General features: G+C 30.7%; 5 protein-coding genes across 5 annotated transcripts; 3 read left to right on the top strand and 2 right to left on the bottom strand.

Annotated features, from left to right (window-relative positions):
* Window positions 1-4,321: 4,321 nt before the first annotated feature.
* EFB1 (translation elongation factor 1 subunit beta) lies at window positions 4,322-4,948 on the bottom strand (the record flags this gene model as incomplete). Its single annotated transcript, XM_064861015.1, has 1 exon — window positions 4,322-4,948. One exon carries the CDS (start codon window positions 4,946-4,948, stop codon window positions 4,322-4,324), a length of 627 nt encoding a protein of 208 aa, XP_064717255.1.
* Window positions 4,949-5,866: 918 nt separating this feature from the next.
* Window positions 5,867-7,354, top strand: SFH1 (Sfh1p; the record flags this gene model as incomplete). The annotated part of the gene is made up of 1 exon (XM_064861014.1): window positions 5,867-7,354. One exon carries the CDS (start codon window positions 5,867-5,869, stop codon window positions 7,352-7,354), a length of 1,488 nt encoding a protein of 495 aa, XP_064717254.1.
* A 485-nt stretch (window positions 7,355-7,839) lies between these two features.
* NUP60 (FG-nucleoporin NUP60) lies at window positions 7,840-9,639 on the top strand (the record flags this gene model as incomplete). Its single annotated transcript, XM_064861013.1, has 1 exon — window positions 7,840-9,639. The coding sequence occupies one exon, from the start codon at window positions 7,840-7,842 to the stop codon at window positions 9,637-9,639; it is 1,800 nt and encodes a 599-aa protein (XP_064717253.1).
* A 504-nt stretch (window positions 9,640-10,143) lies between these two features.
* ERP1 (Erp1p) lies at window positions 10,144-10,806 on the bottom strand (the record flags this gene model as incomplete). Its single annotated transcript, XM_064861012.1, has 1 exon — window positions 10,144-10,806. The coding sequence occupies one exon, from the start codon at window positions 10,804-10,806 to the stop codon at window positions 10,144-10,146; it is 663 nt and encodes a 220-aa protein (XP_064717252.1).
* An 852-nt stretch (window positions 10,807-11,658) lies between these two features.
* On the top strand, window positions 11,659-13,125 carry SWD1 (COMPASS subunit protein SWD1; the record flags this gene model as incomplete). Its single annotated transcript, XM_064861011.1, has 1 exon — window positions 11,659-13,125. The coding sequence occupies one exon, from the start codon at window positions 11,659-11,661 to the stop codon at window positions 13,123-13,125; it is 1,467 nt and encodes a 488-aa protein (XP_064717251.1).
* Between the last annotated feature and the right edge of the window lie 444 nt (window positions 13,126-13,569).

Raw genomic sequence — 13,569 nt, 5'->3', positions numbered from 1 at the left:
TGATCTGTGAAGCTGATAGTGGAAATGTTAAAAGAACAATTGTTCTCCTTTATACTAAAAAAAGTGGTGGGCTACGACCTGTAGCTAAGAGACATACCCAAAAATCCAGTCTAGGAGAATTAGAAACGTTGACAGTGACCTTATAGAGGATTCCATTTCTTACATGAAAGAATCAACGAGAGTGGGTGGTTCATGTGAGTGCTAGGAATTCAACCAAAGGGACCCGTCTATTTACAGAAAAACTAAGTTGGAGGGACTGTGTTAGGATAGCGTATTCTAATGGCATAGTAGTTCTTGTATATCCAGTGGTGTTACCACATGTGGTAAAAAGATCCGTTAAGATGAGTGAATATCTCCCAAGGGATTAGGACACATTACTTTACAATACTAACAGACATACGATAATAATATTAATACTAATACTCAATAGCAGTCATGGCAAAAATGTTTTGTAGATGGGTGGATACAAGCCCTTATTATCCTGATATAATGAATACTGACAATATAGGTCATATATATATATATATATATGCTGTGACATATATGCAACCAACAAGTGAGAATGATACTAGCAAGTGCAGACTTTTTATATATTTTATTACTAGAGAATTTTCGGAGATTTTTTTACCCTTTTATTGTTTAATTTTATTCAATTCCATTACTATTCCAAGAGAGTGAATACAATAGGATCTGTGGATTGCCATTATGCAAGTTCAAGACTATTGTTAACCCAAATTTAGGATTTGAGGAAGATATTTTTTATTAGTTGAATTTAGTTCTTGATTCCACTATTACTCATAAGGTGATAGTTTTACAGAGGCGCTTTTTTTTTACATGATTTCAGATTTTACAGTTGTAGTTGAATTTACAAGCCAAGAAATAGGAAAATGGTGTTTGAGATTTTTAATGGACAATTTTTCAGAGATAATAATTGACATAGGAATATTGGATTCTTGTTTGACTCGCGGCTCTCTTTGTCAGATGGAACTGGTGGTTCTATTCCTACCTGATCAAAATTTATTTTATTATTCGTAATAAAATATTGAACAAGTTGAAGATACTCCTAGGGCTTATAATTTGCACATCTTAATGGAACTGGTGGTTCTGTTCCTCTGGGTGGCATAACAAAAGTCAATTATATCTCGTAGTATTTTTTTTTTATGCTTCATGATCTAAGAGGCATACTTATGCTATAATGTATATCTGAATGATTGGTTGGTTAGTCAATGAACAACATCCTAAATCGTTTCCAATTCTCTCTCTTTTCATTTACCATCCCCTCCTCCATCTCTACTTTTTATTTTGATTTTTTTTTCATCTCTATTTTTTTCTTCTATATCTCTCATATTATTAATTCTCTAGTCCCAGTTTATCTAAATAGTGCACTGCTAAAATAAAATAAAAAAAAAAAAATGTTATAATAAAAAACAGTTATAACAAAAATGAAAATAAAAAAAAAGAAAAAAAAATATAGCCCGCTAAAAAAAAGTATCTCTCACACCTCAGTAATTCAATCCAAATTTTCTACTTCCATCCATTATGGCTACTCCACATTATTAACGCTATTTTACTTTTTCAATCTCATTATTAACCTCACTTTTTCTGTATTATTATCATCTAGCAATTTTCTTTTCGCTACTTTTTTATGTCTCTTATTCCTCTTTCCTAATCCCACTAACAATACATCCATTTTCTAATGTGTTGTCCATTGTCCATTGTATATTAACCTAGAACCTTAATTCGCTATCGTGTGATTGCTTTAGTGTCTTTTTCTCATCTTAACTAAGAAACATACAAAGAAAAAAAATAAAGAGCGCTCTTTTTTTTTCCTACCCTCCAACTTTTGTCCAGTTCGTTTACCTAATGTATGTTTCCTCCTCGCCTCATGATCTTTTTACTTTGTGTGATACCCATTGTATATACAAGAGCTCCTAAATCAAAGGAATGCTCTATCTTAATACCGTTCTTTTCTAACTTATTTTTTTTGTAAATAGATGTAGTGTTTTGATGGCTGGCCCGAGTATCTCATGTTGATCCATCTCAACTGTTTAAGGACTCGATACTTCTGGGAAGTGGACTTGTTCTCTACAGGGCTCTGTTCAAGGCTCCTGATTCTACCAATGGTGGTGAGGGTAATGATCATCTTAGGCAAACAGTCGTAGGAACGTAAATCTTTTTTCGTATTGGGGCTGTTTTCACACAACTCTGCTCTTCTTTTATGCATTGTCATCAAAATTGTGTAAATTATCAACAAATTCTACTGGGTTACGACGTTCTCGATATCCTATTCCTGTGACTTCCCTGTAATGTTTTATGTTTTTTGTACTTTCTTTTATTTAGTTTGTTCCATCTTTGCGTTCTATAAACGTTGGTCATATTTATTTTTTGATTGCTTGTTGCGGGTACTATTCGACTCACTCAACTCCGGGCGTGCATCTTGATTTCATCATGATTAATTGCAATTATCATCTGTACCTTTAGTACCCGATATCCAGGTTTTTTCTTTCTGGGTGCTGTAATATTCTTTATAGCTATCCTTCTATATAGTTTATGTGTATATTATCTAAAGGAACAACATGTCTGTTGCTAGGATGGACAAAAGTCATAGGACTATGGTATCTTAGTTATCACTGCTTCCTAACTGCCTAGTAGCTGAATGATCCGGTGAAAGGGGAAGGGGGGAAATGTTGCCCTCCGAAATCCCCAATTGCCAATTTGCTAATAAAATATCGTTTCTATTATATATCTCTCTTCATCTAAACCTCACTATTTACATATATGTTCCATACTAAATCACAATTGTGCACTGGTGTATAAATAACTCAACCTTACCTACTTTGCTTACTTTCATACTAAAATATCTCTTCTCTTTCAAATGGGGAAAAAGTAAAATAAAATAAAAATAAACAATTTTTCTGTAAGATTTTTTTTAATCTCAAACCCCTCATTGAAGTTATCATATAAACATCATACACCACTATATTCCTGTAAAATATTTGTCGTATCAACTGTAGATAATTTCATTATGACATTTGTTTTTTTTTATCGTCTAAAGTGGTTCTATTTACTATTTCTTTTATTTTGTTGTGCCTAAAATTTTTACATTTAGTTGAAACTTGTCAAAATTCAAATTATGATCACATAAGGGAAAAAGTCTATAGTATCGCAAAACCTAATTATCACTATCATTATTCTAAATATTTAGAATATCCGAATCTGATTAAGTCCCAAAAATACTGAACACGCAACAATAGTGGTTGTTATCAGAATATATTGGTGCTGGAATGATATATTACCGGTTTGAGTAACATGTAAATATATCAAAGAGGAAAAATGTTTGTTTTGCACATTCAATATTATGAAGATAAAATCAAACAGAATAAAAATAAATTAATATATTATGAAAAATTGCCAAAAGGTAAACATATATAAGTAGACGACTTTACTTATTAATTTTCCAATCTGGATAAATAAGTTATATACACTTTATCATATGTTTCTTTTGTATTTATATAATTATTAATTCCGAATCAAAAGATTGAGGGAAAATTACACTACATATCAACATAATAATAATACACAATAATAACATATAGTATGATCACCGACGCTAAGAACATGTATACTAATATTATTCATCCAGAGGAATTGGAGAATCCAAATTGTGAACAAAAAAATTACCATATCCATACTAAAACACACTAATCAAAATGTAATCTCTCCATTTGTTTATTAGCATTAATTGTAACTATTTTTTATGTACTTAATTAAAGATTATTCGATGTATTTTATTGTAGCTGAAACCCTTGATAGATCGATAGATTTTTTATTTATAATTTCTTTCCCCCTCCCTCTTTTTTTTTTTCCCTTTTATTTATTTTCAAAACTTACAAAAGTTGTTGTTATATAAAGTGAGGAGTAATAAGGCTAAAAAATTTGATACTAAACAGTAATTAGTCAAAGACTGAGGGGTATATATCCTACCATACAAAATACTATCTGGTTCTGCTTTATTGTGTATTGACTATATCTTACTCTACCAATATATGTCAATGACCATTTGAATGTGGTTAAATATCAGAAGATGCAATGAAAATAAATAGTGCAAATATCCATAAGCAAGAACAAAAAACGAAGATATAAAAGATGTTTAAACAAACAAACATAATTTTTAAATATATATATAATTATATATGTAACTATTTATATATTATATTATGTTGCTGAAGAGAAATGAAGATATGGACAAACAGATGGATAAGGCATGCATAAACATACATAAAAAAAAAGAGAGACTTCTAAATGTAGTTAAGTCAACAGCTTATAATTTTTGCATAGCAGCAATATCGGTGGATTGAACGTGGTCTTCATCTTCTTCAATTTGGCCTTGTAAATCATCTAAAGAGACCTTGTCATCTTCAACAACACAGTTGATTTGTAATTTCTTGATACCGAAACCGATTGGAACGAAGGTGTGGGCACCCCAGACCAAACCGTCCATTTGGATGGCCTTGACGTTAGCTAACATTTCATCCAAGTTAGTTTCATCGTCCCAAGCCTTGACATCGATGGTGACGATAGACTTAGCAGCTGGCTTTGGTGGCTTGGCGGCCTTTCTGGCGTTGTATTCAGCGACTCTTTGGGCCTTTAACTTTTCAGCTTCTTCATCTTCTTCATCATCGGAACCGAATAAATCGACATCATCGTCGTCATCTTCGTTAGCTTCTTCAGCAGCGGAAGCAGAGGCAGCTGGGAAAGAGTCGAATTCATCAGCCTTAGCAGCTAAGTGGTTAATCCATCTGGTGAAATTTGGGTAAGCAGCCTTGAAAGCGTTGAAAGCAGCAACATCAGCTTGAGTAGCGGAGGTACCTTCGACGTAAGAGTTTTCAGCTAATTGCTTATCTAAGTTAGCGATAGTTTCGATTTTGGAGAAGTCAGTAGCGGCCATCTTTACAAATATTTCTTTTGTTTGTTCGTTTGGTTTTGTTTCCTGGAAGATAGATCAATAACAAATAGCGCAGGTAAACATTAATAAAATTATGAAAAGGACAATAAAAAAGAAGAAAAAAAAAAGAAGGAAGAAAGAGAACTTGGACACAAGATAAGTTTAGTTAATAAATGGTAAAAGAGAGGAGATGACTTTAAAAATAAACAAAGTCTACAGACTGTAATATAAGAAAAGGACATAAAGAAAACATGAACTTGAGAAAGTTGTGCAAAAGACGTTTGATGGGAACAAACCTTCAAACCAAAAACAAAAGGAAAATCTTCTCTTCTGTTCTGTTTTTGTGGATGAGGAAGAAAAGTGAAAAAAAAAAGGAAAAAATAAAAAAAAAAATTAAGTAGATAAAAAAATTTTTTTTATCCCCACTTTTCTTTTCTTTTTAGGTTTTCTTCTTTTTTATTTATTATTTTTTGTTTTGTTTAAGGTGTTTCCGAAAGAGGAAACATCACTTTGAACGAAAACACGTGACTTAACTGGGTGTGTGGGTGGACAGTTTTCTGTGTGTCTGGATTTTCTTTCTTTTTTTCTTTTTTTTTGTTTTTTTCTTTCTCTTTGGAAGGGGGGGGAAATGAAAGACTGCGACAAGAGGACAATCTGAATAGATTGATTGAGTAATTGAATAATTGAGTAGTTGGACTGTTGTTGTGTGGGGTTATATATCGATTTCTCTATTTATATGCATTTACAAGCGGTTCTTGCCATGATTAAAAAAGTACACTCTGAAATCTAATATCCATAATACATACCTATACCCACAACTATATACATTTATCCACACGTCCACACAAACATATATCTCCATATATATATATATATATATATACATCTTTCTTTGTTTTTTTTTTTTGTTTTTTTCTTAAGATGCCAAATTTACAAGAACACCAAAGCATTTTACTGCCGCAAGCCTATTTGACTAATTTTCACAATAGAATAAGAAATGAACCAACTATCTCATTACTCGACACTTCCTTGGCAAAAACTCAGGTACGGGGCCATAAAAGAGCAAAAGTTGTCAACTATGCTGAGTTCGATAACGATCTATTCGACGATTTGATCGGTGAAGAGAACAGTGACAATGAATATTCAAATTATAATCAGGCCACTAGTAATGCTGGTAATTCTGCTAACGATTATAATGGTAGTAACAACAATAACAACAACAACAACAACAACTTTATAAACTCTGCTCTGTTTGACCGTAACAACTTCCATAATAGTAAAAGTAATAATAATGAATATGGAGATAATCTGAATTATCCAATGTTATCTGGTACACATTCTGATTCATTCGATAATAATAACAACTACAGCAATAACCTGGATCATGAAGATGATAATTACAACAACAATAATACTACTGGTAATACCAACTTTTCTAAGAAAATTGATCTTAAAGACAGACTACCTGACTTGGACGAACAAGATGACGTATTTAATGTACTTAGATATCCAAAGATTAGAGAAACTTTCCAACAGAGTAAAATTGTGACTCCCTATAGATTGGATCTATTTAAAAATATTAGTATGAATCCTCCAATATCATCTGCTATATCCTCGATCCTTGATACTACTGCTATTACTTCTACTACTACTACTACTACTACTACTACCGATAATAACATTGAAATAGATAACAATTCAAAGTTAGAACCTATCATCGTACCAATCGCATTAAATATTGAGAGTAATGGTGTTAAAATAATAGACCACTTCACGTGGAACATCAATGATTCATCAATGACACCTGAGGAATTTGCCAACATCTATTGCCAGGATCTAGATTTGCAAAATAACTCCACCTTGAATCAACAGATAGTCAATACCATAAATGACTTAATCAAAGAATATGAAACTGTAGCCTCTATTAAGTTCGATCAAGACTTGCAAATTCTGATCAATTTGACTTGCCATTTACAGGACTATTTCCTAGAAGATAACTTCCAGTGGAATCTAAATGATTCAAGCCTCACTCCAGAACTCTTCGCTGAGATCCTGGTCACTGATCTAGGATTGAAAAGAGAGTTTTTACCAGTCGTCACATATTCCCTATACGAAACTATATTGAAAGTTAAAAAAGAATACCTAGAAGGCAATAGTAATAATACTAGTACTAATATCACTAACTTAAATAATGAAGCTGCGTTTGGATATCTTGCTGGTGTTCGATTGAACCTCGATGATTTAGGAGAAAACTGGGCTCCAAAGATTGAATTATTGACACCAGAAGAAATTCAAAGGAAGGAAATTGAGAAAGAAAGAAAATTGAGAAGATTGAAAAGAGAAAATGATAGATTAAGTAGACGTGGTAGAAGAAGATTGGATGAGTTAGAGTTGACGATGAAATTGTAACAAAGTAAAAAAAGAAAAATTTCTCACTTTATCGACAGATTCATTCACTCACCCATTCACACACACATCCACTTATATATAACATAACATGATATAACATAACATAATATAATATAATATCTATACTAGTATAGTCATAAACATTTTTTTGTTTCCTTCCGTTTAACTTGTTTGCAATATTATTATTATTTACTTACTACTATCAAATATAGTACAAAAGAAAAAATATTTCAAGCAAAAAAGCATATACATATATATAAAAAAAAAAAAGAAAAATTACTGAAAAATTTGACGAGCAAAGAAAGAATTAATAAAAAAAAAAGTGGAAATAATTTTTTTTTTATAAAACATATCTTCAAAACAACAATATACTTACTTGGCAGTCACGATTAAATATTTTCTTCTCATTGACCTCTTTTGCATCTACAGATACCTCTAATATCCACAACATAACAACATAGTGTATTCTTCCACCATTTAACAAGATGCTGAATTCCAAATCTTTCCGGGATGTTAAAAGTGTTGCACCATATGGCAAAGCAAAGACTAAAATAACAAGCAAAAACAATAATAAAAGACGAGTCTCTATATTTAATAAATTCAAAAGTTTTATTGATAGAAGTATACATTCTATAAGATCCACCGGTGTAGAAGAATCAAAAAAGAACGACGCAAACAATAACAATAGCGATAGAAATGAACTTATTAATGTTACTAGCCCAATATTTGTACCTGGAGGCTTTTTCAAAGAGAGTAATACAAAATCTATTTTAATACCAAGTCCTCGAAGCAATAACAATGATGACAATATTTCAAACAAAGAAAAAAATGAACATGACAGTGAATGTGAAAATAATGATATTTCAATAGTAAATATTTCAAATGCCAAATTGGCTGACTTTTTTGCACAAAAAGGTGATGAGCCACTCACTGAGATTGAAGTTGAAGGTGTAATGTCACTTCTAAGAAAATCTTCAATGTCACATCTATCTAATAATAACAGAAATAATATGTTTAATTCAACTTTTAATTCCTCATCCCAAGATAAGAATAATAACGGTAATAATAATTATTTCTGTAATAACACTAACCAGATATTTAATAGATCAAGAATCCTTTCCACATCTTCTAATTTTACTGGTAATAACTCGGTAAATGACAATGATAATGATGTTGGAAATACCACAATTAAAGAATTAAAAGTGCCTCAATATGTGCCTGACTTTGATACACCCAAACCAAATACCACGATATCAACAGCTAATAACCCTAATTCTCGTATCTCTTCAATTTCATCTAATAGAAGTTCTGTAAGGAGAATCTTTAACTATTCAGGTGCAAGATCTCCATACAGAAACACTGTAATTTTCAAATATCCATCCAATCATAGATCCCTTTCCACTTCCAATGTAAATCCACAATCACAACAAATTAAATCTATAACTAAACCTTCACAAACAAAAAAAACCAAAGGACCAAAATTAACTAATGTTGCTTCTGCATTAGTGACCTTATTAGAAAATACCAGCAATAGTGATGGTAAAAATATTAATCAAACAAGAGATGAAGAAAAAAATGATACTTTGATTATTTCTCAAGAATCTAAAAGTTTGGCAAACCCATATTCATCAATGGTTCATAAACACACACAACAGAAACAATTCATTAATTCAAAAAAGAAAGAGGATTTAGATTCTGAAACGAAACAAACTAACTTTAAAAAACTTTTTACAACCGTAGAGAATAATACGCCTACTACTACGACCACTTCCATTGCCAACCACAATAACAACACCAACAGCTCCACAGTCAATGTTATTAATACATACAAACCTACTAAATCATCTTCATTAAGCACTAATGTCGTTATTGCAGACAAAGTAAACAATGAAGGTACAAAAGAACCAGAAGAAAAAATAAAAGGCACAGAGCGTACAATTGTCCCACAAACTTCTTCATTCACATTCACTTTCTCCAATGCAAATGATAAAAATGAGGACAAAAAGGCATTCACCAGTAATAAGATACTATCCTCATCATCTAGTACACCAATTACACCTATCTTTTCTACCGATAAAAATTCTTCAAATTCAACCACAGCAAAATTCACAATATCGCACCCAAGTAAAACAGAAGAAGAAGAAACAGGACAGGCTAATGTTAAGGTAGAGGAAAACACAAATAAATATCAATATGAATTCTCAACACCGGCAAAATCTAATATTGATGTTGCTACTATTGATGAATCCAAAGTAGATCATTTCAAATCAATGTTTGTATTTTAAATTGTAATTATTCAAAGCATCTGACTAGTTCACTTATTCTACTAATTGTTCTCTACTCCTATCCTGAATCTAATGCATTTTATTAAGTATTTATACTTTTTTATCTTTCTTTCATTTTCTTTTTTTAGTTTATTACATACATATATACATATAATATCTATAAATAATTTGTTTCTTATTAAGAAATTATGCCTTATGGAATAAAAAGCTAATTATAATAAAATTTAAAACCTTAATAAGTATTTTTAGAAGCAAGAAATCGATCGATTAGAATTTACCTACATATACCAGAGATGCTCTTGTCTATATATCTATATATAAAGAAAACTAATATTAGGATAAATTTTTATTACTTTATGCACATGCATAAGTATTATATATTTAAAATTTGTATCTACATATTCAAAACAAAAAATAGAAAAATACGTGAAAGGGGCGAAACTAAATAACTATAAAAAAAATACAGTGCAACGTCTGCAAATACTAGCCTTCCTATCAGTATTTTTATAAAACTTTTTGTTTGACAAAGAATGTAGCTAAATGTTTCATTTGCCAAAAGCCTACAACACCAAGAACAATCAATTGAATAATGGTCCACCACATTGAACGAGAATTGACACTTTCAGACAAATCTCTGAACTGAGCTTCACGTTCTCTCATTAAATTTTGTTCCAATCTAATTTGCACGACTTTTGATGCTAAAAGGTTGATTCTACCTTGTAAAGTTTCCATTGTCTTTTTCTTCTTTGAATCCAATTTCATGTCAGAACCTACTTCAAATTCCAAATCAACACGAACTTTAGATTTAGATAACCAATCATTAGATTGAGTCTGTAAACAAATTCTATGTTCACCTGATTCCAAAGCAACAAAAGTAAAATCACCAATTGGAGAACCCTTTTGATGTACGACACGTTGGTTATCATCAAATATTTCTTCAATGTCAACAATAATACTCATTTCATTTGGGGAAGCATCCGTGTATTGCTTGGTGTTTGGATTCAAAACTGATACAGAATAACGTCCTTGAATGTAAGTATCTTTAGTTAATTCTTTCTGAAAACATTTTCTTTCACCAGCATTATTTAAATAATAAAAACCAAAGACATTTTGTATAAAAAATGAAGTCAAACAAAGAATAGATAAACAGTTCGAAGTGCCAAACATTTTTTTGAATCAACTAAATAAATCAGCGGGAAATAGTTGTAGTGGCGATGAGTATGGGGGAAGTTATGTTGTTGATCCTAGCAATTGTTCAACTATGGTAGTTACCATGTATAAATCTATACTCTTCATATGTAAAGCTGCCTACAAATGATAATTTGCTGTTACCAGTTTTTTTTTTAACATTTTCATGTTCTCTTTTTTCTAAATAACAATAATATCACGTAAAAAAGAAAAAAAAAAAAAACAAAAAACAAAAAACGAAACAAACTACAAAAAGCAAAGAAAAAAAAAGTTCAAAGAAACAAACAACATTGAGTAGATTTAGGGTTTTTATCAAAGGAAGGAAAGTTAGAGAAAAAAAAGAAGACAAACCCTAGAAAACGGAAATAAGAATATGGCAAGGAAAATGCTTGGAGGCGGAACTCGATTTTCCGCTTCAAATTCCGCCACCATAGGAAGCCTTCAGGAGAGGTGGACGACGTGATAAGAAAAATTTATTTAGTGGAAAAATTATTTAGAGGGTAATGGAATGGACGAGCAGGTGAGATGAGATGAGATGAAGAAGAACGCGTAAAAATAAATAATAAATAATATATATGGGATAAAAATGTCAAAGTGAAAAATAAAACATAGCATAATATGATATAATATTCTATACTTGAGCAATCAGGTAGTGTATATTACTGCATTGAGCTTGTAATGGATCTTGCATTAAAACTTATATATGAATGTAAACACCTTGTACTATTATTAAACAAAGATTAATATATCAGACTAATTTATTAAGATAAAAAAACAATATCCAAATTATTTTTTTCCTTTCTTCCATTTGACTTATATTATTAAAGGAAAATGAATTTATTATTACAAGATCCATTTACTGTATTAAAAGAATATCCTGAAAAATTGACTCATACAATTCAAAACCCCTTGATTACGACATGCCTCAAATATAGTCCACAAGGTCATTATTTAGCTCTTGGTTCAGTCAACGGTTCAGTAATGATTTATGATACTGAAACATATAGACCAATTCATATCTTAGGATCGCAATACGGTGGTGCACATTCAAGAGCTGTGCAATCTATTCAATGGTCAGATGTTAGTTACTGTTCCAATATAGATGAATATAAGATAGGAAGATACATTGTTACATGTGGTAGGGATTGGTATTGTCGTGTCTGGGATATTTTAAAACCAGAAACACCAATTTTTGAAACTTTATTTGATGGTCCCGTCTGGAATTGTCATTGGATTCCTATTAATGAAGAGAGTATTATTGGACATCCAAAATTAGATCGGATTAACCAATGTTTAGTGGCTACTGCATATGAGGAATCTCATGCTTTTTATATTGATCCAATAAATAATATCAATATTCCTTTAAAGGAAAATGATGCAGCAAATGCTTCAGATGATAATCATTACGAAGATGAGGTACAACAGAATAAAGACACAAAAAATGAAGATCATGGTTTTGTATTAACTACCTATATACATCCAAAATTGAAAAATGTTATAATCACAGGTAGTTCTAAAGGTTGGATTAAATTTTATAACATTGAGTCAAATAATAAACAAGATTTTGAAACAACATCTTCTGCGTCAAGTACACTAGTTTTTAAAATCTTAAACTCAATTAAAATATCTAATTCTAATATTAAAGATATTATAATATCACAAAATGGCGATAGAATGGCTATTAATTGTTCAGATAGAACAATCAGACAATATTCTCTAACCTTCGATTCGAAAAATGAAAGTTTTATACTTAATTTGGAACATAGGTATCAAGATGTGATCAATAAATTACAATGGAATGGCATAATGTTCAGTAATAAATCTGGCGATTATATTGTAGCTTCGACTCATGGATCTTCGACACATGAATTATACCTCTGGGAAACAAATTTTGGCTCTTTGGTTAGAGTATTAGAAGGCGCAGAAGAAGAATTAATGGATATCGATTGGAACTATTATACAATGTCTATTGCAAGTAATGGATTTGAAACTGGAGATGTATATATATGGTCACTTGTTATTCCACCTAAATGGAGTGCTTTAGCACCAGATTTTGAAGAAATTGAGGAAAATATTGATTATCAAGAGAAAGAAGATGAATTTGATGAATTCGATGAGGACCAAAATCATCAATCCCAATATAATATGATTAATAACACCAGTGAATCGATTCCAATTGATTTAAGGACCAAAGAAAAATATGACGTTAGGGGAAACAATATAACTTATGATCAATGTCCTATTCCAATCGATTATGAAAGAATTATAACTATGAATTATCAAAATTCATTAAAATAAAGCAAAGAAAAAAAAATTAAAAAAGAATAAATACTATTTTAAAAGTAACTAACTTTAAAATACTTAACTTTAATTTTTATCATAAATGTACATATTTCCATTTTGATTTCGAACAAGAACTATTGTAAAATCCACTATCAGTTGCTATTATCGTTGATAATAAATGGCAACATTGATATTACTAATCCTGGTTAGTAACAAAACAATAATAAAAGGACTTCTTTTGAATTTTTTGCCTAATTAGGTAAAGTGGCCATTTAAAACAAAAAAAAAAAGAAAGTAATGAAAAAAAAAACACATGGAAATAGAAACAAAGAGATAAAATAAAGATAAAGACAAAATTAAATTAAGATAGACAATTGGACAGTTATACTAAACAAAACATAAGCAAGAAATTATTTTGCCGTTACTTTTATATTTCTTCCCGTTATAGTTGTACCCCAA

This window comes from Arxiozyma heterogenica, assembly GCF_036370985.1.
Source record: "Arxiozyma heterogenica strain weizmannii chromosome Unknown scaffold_6, whole genome shotgun sequence".
NCBI classification, from domain to species: domain Eukaryota; kingdom Fungi; phylum Ascomycota; class Saccharomycetes; order Saccharomycetales; family Saccharomycetaceae; genus Arxiozyma; species Arxiozyma heterogenica.
This window is presented reverse-complemented; position numbering and strand designations above follow the sequence as displayed.